This window comes from Amia ocellicauda, chromosome 4 (genome assembly GCF_036373705.1).
Source record: "Amia ocellicauda isolate fAmiCal2 chromosome 4, fAmiCal2.hap1, whole genome shotgun sequence".
NCBI classification, from domain to species: domain Eukaryota; kingdom Metazoa; phylum Chordata; class Actinopteri; order Amiiformes; family Amiidae; genus Amia; species Amia ocellicauda.
The window spans coordinates 7936007-7953377 of NC_089853.1; the positions used below are offsets into that span (position 1 = coordinate 7936007).

The following is a 17371-nucleotide window of genomic DNA, read 5'->3' on the forward strand; positions in this document are numbered from 1 at the left end:
TGGGCCCGGAGAGAGGGACTCAGTGGAGGTGTAATGAGAGAGAGAGAAACGCACACACACACTGGGGCTTCAGGCCCCCTCACAGAGAAACCCAAAACAGTTCGAACCACATAGGAAGAATAAAATCAAATGAAAACGAGTCCCATGTTTGATCCATAGTGTTAATTTATTTCCCAGCTTCCTCAACATTATTTACAATTCAGCGTGTAATACAGCAGCGGTACATATTCATACAACACAAGACACAACACAATTACAGAAGGCACACACAGGAGACAGCACAGCCTGTCAGTCTTTCCTTCGGACAGTCATTCTACCTCCACTGTATCAGCAGACAAAGCCTGCCGGTCCCGATGCTGTCCGGCCCAGTCCCAGAGGCCCAGTCCAGCAGGACCTACAGCCCACACCCTCCACCTCCACCTCCACCTCACACAGACTGCGCAACACTTTATTAATTTAAATTTAAAAACAGATGATACAAAAAAAACTGTATTCTCGGAAGGGGGGGAATTGCACTTTTGGATGCATTTTCACTAAGAGCACTTTACATTTTTGACATTTTTATTCTTGTACCACTGCACATATATATATATATATATATATATATATATATATATATATATAGTACATCATAGTACAAGTACCGCCAATCTCCGTGTCTCCAGCTGTAAAACCTGCAGGGGTGCGACTCGCTCCAGGAACAGGCATCCAGGACAGTACAGCACAATCCAGTCCAGTGCAGAGCGGGTCCAGCACAGCCCTCCTGTCCCCATACAACAAACTCGCCCACAAGTTAAAAATAAATGCTCCCAGTGCAGTCACTGCTCTCCAATAAATAAATAAATAACAACACTGTGAATTGTGCTTTAAGTGTCGATGTTATCACGCCTCCAGCCCCACCGCACCTACACTGGGCTCCCGAGAGAGATGCAGGTTTAAAAGAAATACCCATTACAAAAAAAGCACAATAACAGGAAAATGCTGCAAAACAAAGAAATACATGACTGAAAAATCCCGTGCCGGGGGCCTCCTGCGCTTCACCTCGTGCTCTCTCTTGGTGGCGGGTGTCCGGTTGGTGCCTGGGTGAGAGTGGGAGTGTGTGTGTCAGTGTGGGATTGTTTGCGTATTTGTCATCGGGTCAGTGCGTCAGCTTCATGGCCGATCCCCTCATGCCTGCTGAGACCACAGGAACCGGTCACACCTCTCTAGCATGGCCTGGATCACAGCCCTGCAGGACAGAGACACAGCAGTGAGACATTAAGCAACACAAAAACACATACAGACGCATTCACACACACACACACACACACACACACAAACACAGACACCCAACACACACACTTACTCGCACCAACACGCACTCTCTCTCATATACAGACACAGACACACACACACACACACTTACAGACACTCACTCTCACACACAGACATTACACACACACACGCACGCACTTACTCACACCGACACGCACTCTCTCTCTCATACACAGACACAGACACACTCACTCACTCATACAAACATACTCTCACACAAGCAAACGGACAAACACAGACACACACACACACACACACACACACATACACATACATACACACACACACACACACACACAGACACAATCACACAGGGAGGGAGGTGTCCAGATGAGATTAAAGTTATCGAATTAGGGTTGGGGGGACCCTGCTCTCACCTCTGCCGGGTCTCTGCCACCCTCAGTGTCTCGCACACCAGCGCCGCCTGAGCACTGAGCTGCCCCGCCGGCTCGCCACTCTCCCCCAGCGCCGCCAGGGCCCGGTCCGGCCCCACCGCCCGGGCCAGGCGCAGCACCACGTTCTCCGGGCTGACGCAGCTCGGCCAATCGGGGGCCCCGTCGGCGAGGCCGTGTCCGTTGCCACAGCGAGCTGGTGGATGGGTGGAGCCGGGCTGCTCGCCGTGGTGCCGGGAGAGCCGGAGCAGGAGCTTCCATTCGTCCAGGGTTTCGGGCGTCACATCTGAGAGGGAAGGGGGAGAGAGCGCGGGAGAGGGTGCAGGCGTGTTTAGGTTTGGTCCTGTTAGAGGATGGCCCTTCCTGTCTAGCGGGTCAAAGGTCACAGACTCACCCCAGGGCCCGTCCAACAGAGTTATGTCATCCAGGCTAACGATGGTGGAAAACACCTCAGTCCTCCTCTCCAGCTCACAACACAGACGCACATAGCCCTGCCAGAACCTGCAACACACACACACACATGGTCACACACACTGTCACACACCCACACCGTTTCACAAAGGGTTACAAGCCACTGCACTCACCCGTGGGACCTGCAGGACTCCGCCATTCTCTGCTTGGCCTGCAGGTCAGCCGGCAGCTGGATCAACAGGGCCAGCAGGCGCCCGTAGCCCCATCTGAACAGGTGAGAGCGCCACCTGCAGAAGAGGAGGAGTTACAGCAACGCACCCGGACACGCACACAGCCAGGCTGCACCCGGGGCCAACACTGCAGCCAATCACACACCAGGAGGAAGTGCTTTCTGTCATGTGATTGGTTTTGTAGTGTGGGAGAGTGTGTGCGTCTGTGTGAAGAGTCAGTTCAGATAGACACAATAAAAGAACAAACAATTTAACCCATAACCAATTAAGAAAATAATCACAACCAACAGATTTGTTTTTAATCCCAGTAAAGAACTATCCCATCTCCCGCCCTGGAGGGTCAAAGGTTACCTGGGGAGGCCGTCAGGGGTCATGGTGTCAGCCTGCTGAGGTGCATCGTGGGATAGCGCCAGCTCCAGCCAGTCGTGACGCAGGGACTCAGGCTGCAGCAGCGAGGCGAGGAGGGTGGGTCTGACGGCACACAGACACGACACAATCAGACTCAGTGCCCGAGTACAGACTGACAGCCCAGTGCAGACCAACACAACGCAAACTGGCTAACAGTTTCTACTGAGACCAATATCAATAATAATAATGATGATAATAATAATAGTAATAGCACCCAGCACACGCCCTCACCCAAGTTACTACAGCAGTCACAACAGATACTTTTCACACAATGACATATGACAGTGTGATAATGTACAACACTTATTTCAAACTCTACAATCAGCAGGAGATACAGCGCAGCTCAGAGACACATCAGATCTCAGAGCTGCGTTATACACCTGAGAAGTACCTCATTTGTAAAGACTATGGTCTGACCCCTGACTCCTAACCCTTGACCCCTGACTGTACCTCTGGTCCTCGGGCTGTGATTGGACGAGGTTGTCCAGGTAAGCCAGGAAGTGGCTCCTCTTGGCCATGGCCATGACATCAGCAGGGATGATTGTGGGATAGAATTGTCCAAAGGATCGCAGAGCAAGCTCTCCATGTCTCTCGTACAGCCTGGAACACAACCCAACATACACAGTCACACAACAACACACTGTCATACATCACAGCACACACACACACACACAACACAACTACAGAACACTACAGAATACACCATCACACAATACACACACACAGTCGTATGCCACAACAATATACACCGATCAGCCGTAACATTATGACCACCTGCCTAATATTGTGTAGGTCCCCCTTTTGCCGCCAAAACAGCCCTGACCCGTCGAGGCATGGACTCCACTAGACCTCTGAAGGTGTGCTGTGGTATCTGGCACCAAGACGTTAGCAGCAGATCCTTTAAGTCCTGTAAGTTGCGAGGTGGGGCCTCCATGGATCGGACTTGTTTGTCCAGCACATCCCACAGATGCTCGATTGGATTGAGATCTGGGGAATTTGGAGGCCAAGTCAACACCTTGAACTCGTGATTCATCAGACCAGGCCACCTTCTTCCATTGCTCCGTGGTCCAGTTCTGATGCTCACGTGCCCATTGTAGGCGCTTTCGGCAGTGGACAGGGGTCAGCATGGGCACCCAGACTGGTCTGCGGCTACGCAGCTGCATACGCAACAAACTGCGATGCACTGTGTGTTCTGACACCTTTCTATCAGAACCAGCATTCACTTTTTCAGCAATTTGAGCTGCAGTAGCTCGTCTGTTGGAAAGGACCACACGGGCCAGCCTTCGCTCCCCACGTGCATCAATGAGCCTTGGCCGCCCATGACCCTGTCGCCGGTTCACCGCCTTTCCTTCCTTGGACCACTTTTGATAGGTACTGACCACTGCAGACCGGGAACACCCCACAAAAGCTGCAGTTTTGAGATGCTCTGACCCAGTCGTCTAGCCATCACAATTTGGCCCTTGTCAAAGTCGCTCAGGTCCTTACGCTTGCCCATTTTTCCTGCTTCTAACACATCAACTTTGAGGACAAAATGTTCACTTGCTGCCTAATATATCCCACCCACTGACAGGTGCCATGATATCGAGATTATCAGTGTTATTCACTTCACCCGTCAGTGGTCATAATGTTATGGCTGATCGGTGTACACACACACACACACACACAACACTACAACACACACACAACATACTGTCATACATCATAGCACACATACACAACACAACTACAGAACACACTGTCATACACCACAAAAACACACACACACTACACACTGTCACAGTCATGACAGACACAGAGTCACACACCCAGCGCTGTCACACACTCAGTCACACAATGCCGGGAGTGGGGTGGCAGGTGTGTGTGTTTAAGGTACTCCAGATGTGTGTCAGGTGAGTGGTTACCTGTGCAGGTGAGAAAGCAGCGGGGGGGCGGCCCAGGGCTTTAGCTCCCTCAGGTGGCGCAGAGACCTCAGCAGGTCCCCCTTCTCCAGAACCGGGACTACTGGGCTGGATCGGGTCAACTCTGAACACAAGAGACGAAACCATAAGAAACACACTGCTGGACTGAGGCTGTAATTAGAGGCGTTCTGTGGGACTTGAGGTCAGAGTGTGTTGCGTGTGCACCACAGTGTGTGTGTAGGCATACGGTATATACATGTACATTGAACATGGTCAGGGTCAGGGTCAGGGTCAGGGCCACAGTCAGCATGTCGAGGGGACCACCCTGGACCGGAAATGCATATGACTGACTTTGAACCCAAGTCCGTGTGAGGGCTGGAGAGAACCTGGGACCGACGGTCAAACTCACCCCTCACCCCCGCCAGGAAGGAGGCCCAGACCCTGGGCTGGTTCTGGTACCGCAGCAGGCAGGCCTGGTGGGCTCGCTCAGGGTCCAGCAGGAAGAAGAACCGCTGCAGGAACCCAGCGGCCCGGGACCCCGGCTCGGTGTCCGTGACATCTCTGTCGTCTGTGCCGTGGCCAGGGAAGTGGCCCAGCTCCAGGCAGAGCGAGGCGAGCTGGGCCAGGTCAGCGTCCAGCAGGGGGGGCAGGGTGCAGGGGGGGCAGGCCCGGACCGGCTCCAGCGGAAGGCGCTGGGGACGGGGGGGAGAGCCTGGGGCTGCGGAGTCGGCCTCCCTGTCAGTCTGCCTCTCGCTGCCACCTCCCCCTCTCTCTGTGTCCCTGCCTCCGGGTCGCTCTCCCTCTCTCACTCCCTCTTTCGCTCCTGGCCTGTCTCCCTCCTCCTCCTCTAAGACTCTGTCCTCTTCCTCCTCCTCTGTGATGTTGTTCACACCCCCTCTCCCTCGGGTCCCCTCTCTCTCTGCAGACTGTGTGCCGTCTTCCTCCCCCTCCTCCTCCTCCTCTGTCTGTTTAGGGAGTCCTTGTCCTCCTGTGGCAGGAGGCGGGGGTCGCAAGGGGTCACTGGCGTCAGCTGGGTCAGGACCCAGGACTCTCTCCAGCACCGGCAGCCACTCCCCCAGAACCCCCCCCAGACAGGCTGGGTCCAACAGAACCAGCACATCCTGAATCTGAGAGCTGAGGGACAGAGAGAGAGAGAGAGAGAGAGAGAGAGAGAGAGAGAGGCTTACAGTTAGTGTAAGGGACCAGGACCAGGAGGGGAGTGAGTAAGAGAGAGAGTGTCAGTCAGTGTTGTGTGTGAATGTGTATGCATGTGCGTGTGTACGTACATGAGTGTGTGTGTGTAAGAGAGAGAAAGTCAGTGTTGTGTTTGTTTGTGTGTGTGTGTGTGTGTGTGTGTGTACGTGTACGTGTGTCAGTGTGTGAGAGCGTGTGCGTGTGTTTGGCTGCGGGTGCGACACTCACAGAGCGTACTCAGTGGCCTCCTTCAGCTCCTGCAGCTCCATCTCAGTGCTGGGCCGGCTGTCCACACAGCCCCTGCAGGACACACACAGCACTGACTGACACACTAACACACACAGCACTGACTGACTGACTGACTGATTGACTGACACACTGACACACACAGCACTGACTGACACTGACACACAGAAACACACACTCTCTCACACTCTTACTCCACACACTCCCATTGAGGTACAGCACAACACCGAGTTTTAAAGAAGGAAATATAATTATTACTATTATTAATATTATTATGATTGTTCAGTCCAGGACTCACTCATCTTCCTGCTCCTCGGGGTACGTGGTCATGGTGACAGTGACTTCTGCCCCCTGTGAACCCCCCTCCCTAAGGTCAGGTCGAGGCCAGAGGTCAGAGTTCATCTGGAGTGTGGTGATCTTTTCCGTGGTCTTCTTCATGAAGCTGGACACACTGGAGAGAGGGAACAAGAGAAAGGAGGAATGAAAGACTGCCAGGAAAGGGAGAAGGAGAGAGAAATACTAACAGTGCAGTAGAGTCAGGGGCAATACTGCAGTAACAGCACAGAGGAGTTAAACAGTGCTGTTACAATAGGCGGCTACAGCGTGACTACTGAACTGCACACTATTTAACAGTATGGTAACAGACCAGAACAGAAACTTCAAATGACTGACTGACAGACACACTGACTGAATGCCACTCTGGAAGATGGAGGAAAGCCTACAGCATCACACACACATCCTGTCTGCTTCCCCTCAAACACAGCACACAAAAAACACCCAGTCCTGCTGTCCCTCTGCACTGTGCCCCCCCCCACCTTCGAGCATCAGCCCCTCTTACCTGAGCTCAGCCCTGCACCGCCGACTGCGATCCAGCCAAGATCACCGTGCAAACAGCATTTATAAAAGACACGAAGGACACAGACTCCCAGCGTGGACGAGACCCTGAGCTGCACTAAGCCAGGAGAGGCGGAGGGACAGAGAGGCGGAGAGACGGAGGGACGGAAGGACAATCTTACCTTGTTTCGTTTTTGTTTTTGTCATAAAAGAAGAAGTGAAAAAGATATCTCTCACATTGGGTCTCTCAGGTCCTCTCTGTCTCTGCCTCTCCCTCCCTCACTGTGTCTCTCTGTCGATCTCTTTCAGTCAGTCTTCCCGTCTCTCACCCTCTCCCCCTGGCTCTCTATTCATCTCACTCTCACCCTCTCTTTAACCCCCTCCACATTGTATCTGCTTCTCAATTCAGTTCTAGTCTGCTGCTCTCTCTCTCTCTCTCTCTATCTTCCCCCCCACCTGCAGAGAGCTGCTCATCAGATCACATGGACAATTGTTTTTATCTACAGACTCTCACTTCCCTAATCTCAGCCCCCCAGAGAAACAAAAATAAATAAGTTTCCACTTTATTAAGACAAGGCCAAGGCCAATTTCAGTTCCCCTTTATAATCATACTATCTCCTGTGTTCCTCTTAGTTTAGGGGCTTTCAGGGGCTTTCAGGTTGGGTTGGTTTGTCAGCAGGGGGCGAACCGACGTAAACCTACACCTTTCTCACTTCCCTATTTTACAACAAAATCACAATACATTCATCAATATTATTTTCGATAGTTAGTTAAATTTGTTTAGTTAGATTGCTTTCCTCCTGCTCGAAAATCCCAACAATTCTGTTCATGCTGCCACAACAAGCAGCATCACGTGCTGTGTTTTGGATTTTATTCCAGTTGGGATTAGACCTGGAGATGGTATGTTCCAAGGGTCAAGGGCACCGGAGAGAGAGGCGCGTCTCCGATCGAGGACACCTGAGAGAGATCACACACCGGCCATCTCCTGAGGGTTACACCGGCCTGGTCACTGATGGATTATTATTAATCAATTTGAGGATAATTTTATTTTTTAAGTTTCATTCACTCTACCTGTAGAGCCCTTCCACCCCACCCCAGACAGAAGGGAACAGGGAGAGAGAGAGAACCCCGGAAACCATGTGACAGGGGCTCTTTTTTCACCACCATGAAGAGGAGAAACAAAAATGCCACAAAGTAAAGATGGCCTCTCCTGGCCCCCCACCCCTCAGTCTGGGCAGCTCTGCCTCTCTAAAGCTGCGGTTCCCTACCCGGGGCCCCGACTGAACCAATATTGAAACAACTGACTCACTGCAGTTATACCTTCACTGGTTCTCTCAACTGTGTCAGGCAGGTGCCCGACATGATTTTATTTTGAAACCTACAGCCGTTTGAAATTATCCTGATTGGACTGTGGCTGCCGGGACCAGGGCTAAATAGCACTGCACTGCACACTGCACAACAGGGGTGTCCAGCCCTGGTCCCGCAGGTCTCCCCGTGTTGGCTGGCTGTGCCCCCCGGCTGTCATCACCCACTGACCCTCCCGCTCCGCCCCACAGCCGAGAACTGATCGACCGACCGGGCCGGAACCAGACCATCTTTGTAATTCAGCTCAGTGCACAGCTTGAATGCAAACCCGAAGAGATGGGGCTCCCCCAGGGGCTGCCCCAGGCCTGGACAGGCCCGCTCTGTAGGGGCAGCCTGGTCATCCCAAGGGGGAAATCAGCTGTTAGTTTACAGTTTAGTCCCACCCACCCCCCGGGACAGCCAAGCCTCAGGGGAGCCCTTGCTGTGCGTCAGAGGGGATCCCGAGGGGTCAGGGGTGTCCTTACCTGTCACGGACAGCCTGCAGCGCGGCACGGGGGGGTTTGGGGCGGAATGGGAGGGGGAGGAACGGCGGGGTGGCATCCGATCTGTCTGCCTCCACACGGTCGCTGGGCTGGGGCTCTGAGGGGACGGGCGGACGGTGGGACGGAGGGATGGAGAGATGGAGGGATGGACAAAGAAAAGTGAGCGGAGTGAAAGTGAGAGGAGCAGGCAAATTAAACCAAAGTACAGCACAGATGGGAAAAACATGGGAAAAAAACATTTATGGATAAAAAACGAAAAATCAAATAACTTCACAGATACTCGGCAAACAGGCCGTGAAGGAGCTCAACTGAGGGCGAAGCAGCGATGCGTCCCCGACACCTCCCATGAGGGCCGGAGAGCGGGGCAGGGGACAGACAGGGAGCTCTTTCCACTGCTTTATTTTCAGCTGTTGTGGTCAGGCATCGTGGGTTTAATACAGACGGGCCAGCCCTCAGGAGGCTAATTGCCAAGTAGCATGAAAACTTAAATGAACAATAATGTTAAAATAACAAAAAAATGACACTTAAGTGACACTAAAATTTAAAAATTTAATATAAAAATTAAAACATGGAAGACAAAATTCCAGGTCTCGGAATGAATGCCGCCGGGCCGCGTCCAGAACCGCTCTTCAGAATTCGCTGCTCCAGGGGTGGCGGGGGCGGGGGGGTGTCCCTAGCCCTGCCCAGTGCGCCGATTCCATGGCTACCCCTTACCCTGCTCGGCCGGCTCCTCCTCCTGGACGGAGCTAAACTCTCTGAGCCTCTCCTCCTCCGACAGCGATTGGCTGACCAGGGAGCTGGTCTCCTCATCCGATTGGCTGCCCCGCCTGCTGATCACACGATAGATCCCGCAGTCCAGCACGTTGAAGCTCTCCTGGGGGGGAAGACAGGCAGGCAAATGGTCAATTGCAATGACAGACACTTTCCACAGCCAGGGAGCATGCAGCCCGGGCCCAGAGAGTCCAGTCCACTCCAGTCCACCCTACTTGTTCAATTAAGAGAACTTGAGGGGCTGAATATTAAAAATGTTGACAACTCAATAACAAAAAAGTACAATAAACATGAATGTACATGTAGATACAGCAGTGTAGTATATTGCACTGTACAGTGATTACAATTGGCCAATAAGAATGTGTGAAGGCACTGAAACTCCGCCCACCACTCACATGTGACGAGATGCTGCTCCTCCTGCTGCTGGAGGCGGAGTCAAAGGGCTCCAGCCTCGATATCACTTCCTCCAGCTGACCAATCAGCTCGCGGTGGGTGGAGCCATCCAGCTGCGCCTTCAGGTGCTCCAGTCTGTCAATGGGGAGGGACTTCCGGGCCTGAGAGAGGGGGAGGGAGACGGTTACTTCCTGGCGCTTGTTGATGTCACTACTGAGCTGGAGTCGATTGTGTGGCTTAAACAGTTCATGACTTCGGCTCATTTTCTACAGAACCGTGCAGGTCTTGTTAGCGGACCCCCCATAATGAACATGCACAGCAATACTGTCTCTGAATCACACACATGTGACAGTGGCGCTCTGGGGTGTTTGTGACCGCAGTTCGGCACTCACCCTGCAGGGGGCGATGGCATGCTGGAAGAGGCAGCAGAGCGTGGCGGCCGAGGCCCAGGCCTCCCGGCGCAGCAGCCGCTCCACACAGCGCTCCACCGGCAGCAGGCACAGCTGCGACACCCGCCCGTCCCCATGCAGACAGTACAGCTCGTTCCGGAACACTGCGACGTCCAGAATGTCTGTGGAGAAGGGGGGGCAGATGAGGGTGAGGGATCGGGATAGACAGATGAAAATTTGATGAGAAACATGTGAGTGAGGAGACAGAGAGGGGTGAAAACAGACAGCGAGGGACAGAAAGAAAAAGACTGGCACGGGTTGGACTCTGACCTTTGACCTCTGTCCACAGCAGGAGCTGGGCACTGTGCGGAACGAAGATGTAGATCCCTGAATCCGTCCAGCTCAGGAGGTACTGGTCACTGCGAAGAGACAGAGAGACAAACTGACCACTGAGACACTGAGACACTGACCAGGGATACAAGGGACACATGGGCTGACCATACCTGAGGAAGTGCAGCCGGGGGAAGGCGATGGACTGCGGGGGACCAGGGGCCGGGCTGTACTGGGGCTCACATCTGCACAGAGCAGATGTGTGTCATTAATGTGTAATTAGCAATTAGCAATTGGCACCATCAATTTGCATGTGCACAGCCTTCACTGTGCTGCAGTGTGGTACAGTGTGCTGTGCTGCAGTGTGTTACTGTGCTGCAGTGTGCTGTGAGCAGTGAGGTACCTGTGTGAGACGAGGGGCAGGGCAGGGGTTGAGAGCAGCTGTTTGAACTGCTGTGTGCTCAGCACCTCCCCGTTGAACGACGCCTCCCAGAACCGCGACCCGGGCCGAGCGCAGTACACCAGCGCCGCCTGCCCCCCCCCCCGGCCTGGCGGGAAGAAGCAGGCTCCGAACTCCCCTTCCCGCTCTTTGTTCCCAATCCGCCAGAACCTCTCCCTGTGGGACAAGAAGCACAGAGCTGGGACACGCGGGGCTGGGACAGACATGCACAACGACATACACACAGACTCGCACACTCACTCTCACCCTCTCACACTCAAACGCACAACACACTACCAAATCCCAATACACACTAATGTTCAACAGACGCTCTCACATGGGCATGGCAGGGGGCAAGTCAGAGTGGGGGGGCGTGGCACGTATAAGGGGCGTTGCTCACCTTTCCGTATCGCACAGGTAGCAGCGAGACAGCGAGGACACCAGCAGTCGGCCGTCCAGGAAGCCCAGCTGGACGACGTGCGAGTCCACTGTGGTGATGGTCTGCACTGGGAACATCACGAACGCTGCTCCCTGCAGGAAAACACAGGGACAACAAGGGACGCACAGGGTCAAAGAAAGAGACACAGACCCCAGGAGAGGGAGAGAGGGACTAAGAGGGAGGGACACACATGCAGAGTGAAACAGCGCTAAAGACAAAAGACACAGACACTACTGGACCGCAGTCGCACAGACAGACACACACATTCTGGGGAGGGTACCTTGCCCAGTCTGGGGGAGGCGATGCGGAGACAGGAGACCCTGCCAGCACTGTCCCCTGCAAAGACGCGCAGGACGGCAGTGTCCCAGCACAGCGCGCTCACACTCCGCCCTCGGTGCTCCCAGGAAACACAGGCCCGCTCCGGCCGCCCCCTCCGCTCCCAATGCAACTCCCACACTACCACCAGGCCCTGACTGGGAGAGAGGGAGAGAGGTTTGGGAAAAGGGAGAGTAGGAGGGAGAGGAAGAGAGAAAGGGAGAGAAGATTGGGAAAAAGGATAGAGGGAGAGAGGGTTGGGGAGAGACTAAACTATCAAACTCTGGCTGAGGGAGAGACAGAAAGAGACAGGGGGTATGAAAGACAGAGAGACGCATATGGAGACAAAGTGAAGCACAGGGGAGAAGAGTGAAGGGGACAAAGAAAGACAGGATGGAGAGAAAGAGAGAGGGATTCAGTGCCAGTCCCAGAGAGGCACTACCTTGTCGCCACAGCAACAAAATCTTCATCGTGAGGACAACAGGCTACCCGAGTAATGGCCCCTTCCTAGAGAGAGAGAGAGAGAAAGAGAGAGAGAGAGACAGAATCAGGGACATACGCTGAGAAAGTTCCACAGGCAGAAACTAACAGAGAGAAACAGATGGACAGAAATGGAGGCATTCACCGAGACAGAGAGAACGTGAGCCTGTGCAAGAGTGTGGACCTTGTATGTAAGTGTGCAGTGGAGTTTGAGTGTGCAAGAGTGTTAGTGCGTACCTTGCATACCAGTGTGCCCGAGAGTGCGTACCTTGTGTGTCAGTATGAGCCTGGGTTTCCAGCCGTCTCTCTGGATCAGGTGCAGCCCCCCCGCCGACGTCCCCAGAGCCAGCCAGCGCCTGGACACGCCCACACAGCTACACTGCAGCACATACAGTCACGCATGCACACAAAAGGAAGCCTTAAAAACATTGGCAAAAACACAAACAGAATCATCTAAACTGGAACAGTGTGTGCCATGTGTCGGAGTCAGGGCTCAGGGGTCATACCTTCAACCTGCTGGAGTCGAGCCGCAGCGCAGACAGCAGGCCATCGAGGGCGTCTCCTTCCGCCAGCGCATGGGTGCAGGACTCGGGCACAACGGGCACCCGGGCCATGGCCGCCCGCCTCTCTCTCTCTCTCTCTCTCTCTCCTCCACAAGGCCGCAGAGAGTTTCTCCTGAGACACGGGGGGGGGGGGGGGGGGCAGGCAGAGGTAGAGGGACAGGGTGAGATGGTTACTGCGGGACACAGAGAAACCCAGAAGCCCCCATCTCTCTCTCTCTCTTTAAAAGGAGAAAGGGGTTTTGTGTATGCAGAGCTCTCTCTCTCTCTCTCTCTCCCCTTCTCGGAACACAACCTCCCACTCCCCTCCCCCCATCCTTGGTCTCCCTCTGCTTTCTGTGTAATAGTGTGTGTAGCCCTCACAGCTCTCTCTTTCTCTTTAAGCTTAAGTGTGTGTGTGTATCTGTGTGAGGGAGAGAGAGATAGACAGTTTGTGTGTGTCTCTCGCTTTTTGTCTAACTGCATGTATGGTTCTGTCTCCCTCTCTCTATTCAACTCAATTCAAAGCTATTGGCACATCTGACAGGAGCAGCACAGCCAAGGCAACACAGTGCACCATTCACATGTAGTAACAACCCCCCCCTCTCTCTCTCTCTCTATGCCCCCCCCTCCTCTCAGCAGGAATCACATGCCTCCATCACATTCCCTGTAAGATTGAGTTTGCATGACTCTGATTCCCCGCATTAGAGTCAGATGCTCTGGACATTCCAAAGCAAAAAGTACAAAAATCCAGTCAGACTGTGTGTGTGTGTGGGTGTGTGTGTGTGTGTGTGTGTGTGTGGGGGGGGGGGGTCCTGTGAACCATTAAAATGCACGTGCTCTGCTTTAGCAATGTAATCACTTTATGGCCAAGACTAACAAAACCGTTTTAAAACGACCATTCCGGCTTTACCGTGCAAACACTGGCTCTATAAGGAAATACAGAACAAAGATGTGGTATGGGACACGTCTGAATGTTCATTACATTTGGCTTCTAATATAGTACATTAAAAAAACAAGACTAAACAACTGCAACAACAACAACAACAACAATAATAATAATAATAATAATAATAATAGCATCCATGTTAGTGCACAGTTGCTTTTAAAAGTTAACTAAAACACATAACGTATATGGTGGGTGTCATTCCTGTGCAGTCTGACACATTCCTGCTGCCATTCCCACCGCAGTGACAACCCCACCGCGCAGCGCACATTCCCGGGGAGCGCTGGCACTGGCATCGGCCCTGCCTCATCATCACCATACATACAGCTACAGCAAGCAGCAATATAGAGACCAGGTGCAGTTTTGTAGAGAGTCTAACACATCGCAACACGCAACTGCGGTGACTGCGCAGTAACCCGGGAGTGAAGGAGGGCGGGCAGGGAGGGACAGACGCGCTGGAATTTCACATCACGGGACAGGCAGGGTGAGGGTGACGTAGAAGCACCCACAGCAACTGCTCACCTTTCTGGAGCTGTCTGTACTGTATTATGCTTGGCGGTGGTGGTGGTGGTGGTGATAGCAGTAGTAGTAGGTTTGACACTAAATTAATACAAATGCAACTTGTATCAGTTGAATTAGTCCCGTCTGTCTGCATCTCTTGAGGGAAGCCATCCAGGTGTTAATGAACGAAAAACCAGCAAACTCCTCAGTCCAATAAAACAGACAAACCCCCGGCAGCCCAGCGCACAGCAGCCCGGTCCGGTCGGGTCCGGAGCGGTGAATCACACTGGCTCGCTCGGACTTCAATAGCACCAGCAATGGGGTAACAATCACAGTCACAATGTATCCGCTCACCCTGGCAGCGGCGCAGAGAGGGGCGCAGGCAGGGGCGCAGGCAGCGGCGCAGAGAGGGGCGCAGGGCAGGGGCGCAGGGCAGCGGCGCAGGCAGGGGCGCAGAGAGGGGCGCAGGCAGGGGCGCAGGCAGGGGCGCAGGGCAGCGGCGCAGGCAGGGGCGCAGAGAGGGGCGCAGGCAGGGGCGCAGGCAGCGGCGCAGAGAGGGGCGCAGGGCAGGGGCGCAGGCAGGGGCGCAGGGCAGCGGCGCAGGCAGGGGCGCAGAGAGGGGCGCAGAGAGGGGCGCAGGCAGGGGCGCAGGCAGGGGCGCAGGGCAGCGGCGCAGGCAGGGGCGCAGAGAGGGGCGCAGGCAGGGGCGCAGGCAGCGGCGCAGAGAGGGGCGCAGGGCAGGGGCGCAGGCAGGGGCGCAGGGCAGCGGCGCAGGCAGGGGCGCAGAGAGGGGCGCAGAGAGGGGCGCAGGCAGGGGCGCAGGCAGGGGCGCAGAGAGGGGCGCAGGGCAGGGGCGCAGGCAGGGGCGCAGGGCAGGGGCGCAGGCAGGGGCGCAGGCAGGGGCGCAGGGACCCTCTCTTACGGCCCCGGGCTCCCGGACAGAGGCTGCTGCGCCGCTCAAACAAATCACTGTACCCGGCTGACAGCTCCGGAAACTTGAGCTATATTTTTGCAACAACAGCAAAAACGGCTCCCCCACCTACCTTACATTACAAGCCCCTTCCGCTGGCTGTCATGGTGGAGGTCCTGTGCTGTGGCTGTGTGTGTAGACGCACCTGGGTCTGCAGGCTACAGGGAGGCTCCCAGTCCGGCCAGAGGAAACCCGGATAGAGGAATTCCCCTGCGGTGCTGCGGTCCTGCGGCGCCGGCGTGTCTCTCCGCCCGCCCGCCTGTCTGCCTCTATCGGCGTTTCCTACTCACTGGCCCCGGCCGGGACTACTTGCTCATGTCAGCCTTCACTCCGCTCACATGCCTGTGCCCGGGGCGGAGGGATACACTCCTCTCCAGCCTCCAACTGGCGTGTGTGTGTCAGTGCGGCCCCGGGGCCAATGTGCGCACAGTGCGGGACTAGGGGTGCCTGGCTTGTGCTTCAGCCGGCTTTAACAGCACATTTATACATCTATATGAATTGTACATACATAGGCTACAGTACATAGCCATACATATGTATAGCAAGCAAATGCATGCTTAATCTGTATTACACAGGTTAGTTACGTACCACTTTGACTTAATATGCAATACCTTTTCCTTGACCTTCCAGTGACCAGTTTTCTCTTGTCTGATACATTGGTGACGTACTTGTTGAATTGCTAAACTCGTTTGAGGGCCAACCACCATCTGATGGAAATAAACTACGAGTTCCCCATGTACACTGCTGTGGGTCAGGCTTTGTGTTGCTCTCCTCTCCACAGTTTTGCAGACTGCATGTATTATTTGTGGTGATAGTAGTTTTTCTATTAAAATTACAGCGGCAGCTCGACTTGTTTCCTCCATTCTTGTTTTCCCAACTAACTAAAACGTACTTCTCCTATCTGGTTTCTCGATCTCAGTGTAGAGAGCGCAATGATAGTGATAATGTCCCTCACGGCGCCTCACGGGGGGAGGGGGTTGATTGCAACTGTGTAACTGCAGCTACAGACTGCGCAGGACTGCGGTGTGTCGCAACTGTAACGAGCTGCCGCTACAGTCCGTGCGCATCTGCAACGTGACTAAGACGCGTCAAAGTTGCTGTTCGTGTTCGTTTCGTGTTGCTAGATTGATTGATTGATTGATTGATTGGCTGTCTTACCTACTGATGTACGCTGAGCGTCTTTATCCTTCACATGAATCCCTGATAGCTTCGCCGGCTGCGCTGCTGTCCTGCCCGGATAGAGATATCGATTGAAACCGGATAGTCGGCGAGCCCTGGCGATCAAAGCGCATCTGCAAGGTTGACGTAATACGGGGTGAAGCTGCGAGGTCGGGCAGTTTGGCCTCGGTGCGTCCGACTGCTTTGCGGTGTTTTTAGCGCAGTGCCGCCCGACGCTGCACTGGGCGCACTGGGGACAGACAGGGCTGCCGGGATGAGAGCAGCACAACTGGGCAACCATGAACTCCTCCACCTCCCACACGATCAATACAACCGACCAGCGGCGCACTTTAACTGAGCGAATAAATCATATATATCAAACAAGTGAACAGTTGTTGTTTTTAATATCTCGGGTTATTAAAAATACACCTCTGCATTATGTTTAAGCGTGTCTTCACTGTAATACAGGTGTCACTGTTCACCCCCCGCCTCCAGCCTTCAGCGTGAAGAAACGCAATTGCGCGCACCTCTGCCTCTCCGTCGGTCCGCACGCACGTTTCTCAACCTCTTTCCCTGCTATTTTGTGAAAAAAATGCGCGCCCTCTGCTCGGTTTTCTCGAAAAGGGAAGTATATAAAGTGAAAAGCAACAAAATGCGGAACAAATATCACAAGAAAAGAAGCGTTGAACCCTGTACTCTTTACCCCCCCAACACCAGCACCGACAGCAGGCGCGCAGTCCGGGAAACAGGACTCAATCTGAATACTACTACCAGCGTCCGAGATTAAACCTCAAACTGTGGTTCTAATAAACCCGGATTGGTAGATTTCTAGGCTGCTTCCTAATTGTGTTTTTAATGTTTGATTAAACGTTTTTCCTACATTCAGCAAAAGATACCAAGGAAAACAGAAACCGACAAGAATAAACA

The 17371-nt window shown here is 53.9% G+C and overlaps 2 protein-coding genes across 2 annotated transcripts; one reads left to right on the forward strand and one right to left on the reverse strand.

Annotated features, from left to right (window-relative positions):
* Positions 1 to 147: 147 nt before the first annotated feature.
* hps5 (HPS5 biogenesis of lysosomal organelles complex 2 subunit 2) lies at positions 148 to 15587 on the reverse strand. The gene is made up of 23 exons (XM_066700829.1): positions 15360 to 15587; positions 12837 to 13005; positions 12599 to 12709; positions 12293 to 12357; positions 11816 to 12008; positions 11497 to 11627; positions 11061 to 11273; positions 10831 to 10902; positions 10658 to 10746; positions 10331 to 10509; positions 9941 to 10099; positions 9489 to 9648; positions 8757 to 8871; positions 6392 to 6544; positions 6076 to 6147; positions 5063 to 5787; positions 4657 to 4777; positions 3206 to 3355; positions 2699 to 2818; positions 2291 to 2404; positions 2101 to 2207; positions 1692 to 1992; positions 148 to 1228 (listed from the first exon to the last, which is right to left on the reverse strand). Exons 2-23 carry the CDS (start codon positions 12942 to 12944, stop codon positions 1168 to 1170), a joined length of 3519 nt encoding a protein of 1172 aa, XP_066556926.1. The 5' UTR covers positions 12945 to 13005; positions 15360 to 15587; the 3' UTR covers positions 148 to 1167.
* On the forward strand, positions 14657 to 15316 carry LOC136748941 (octapeptide-repeat protein T2-like). The gene has a single exon (XM_066702949.1). The coding sequence runs from the start codon at positions 14657 to 14659 to the stop codon at positions 15314 to 15316; it is 660 nt and encodes a 219-aa protein (XP_066559046.1).
* Positions 15588 to 17371: the final 1784 nt, after the last annotated feature.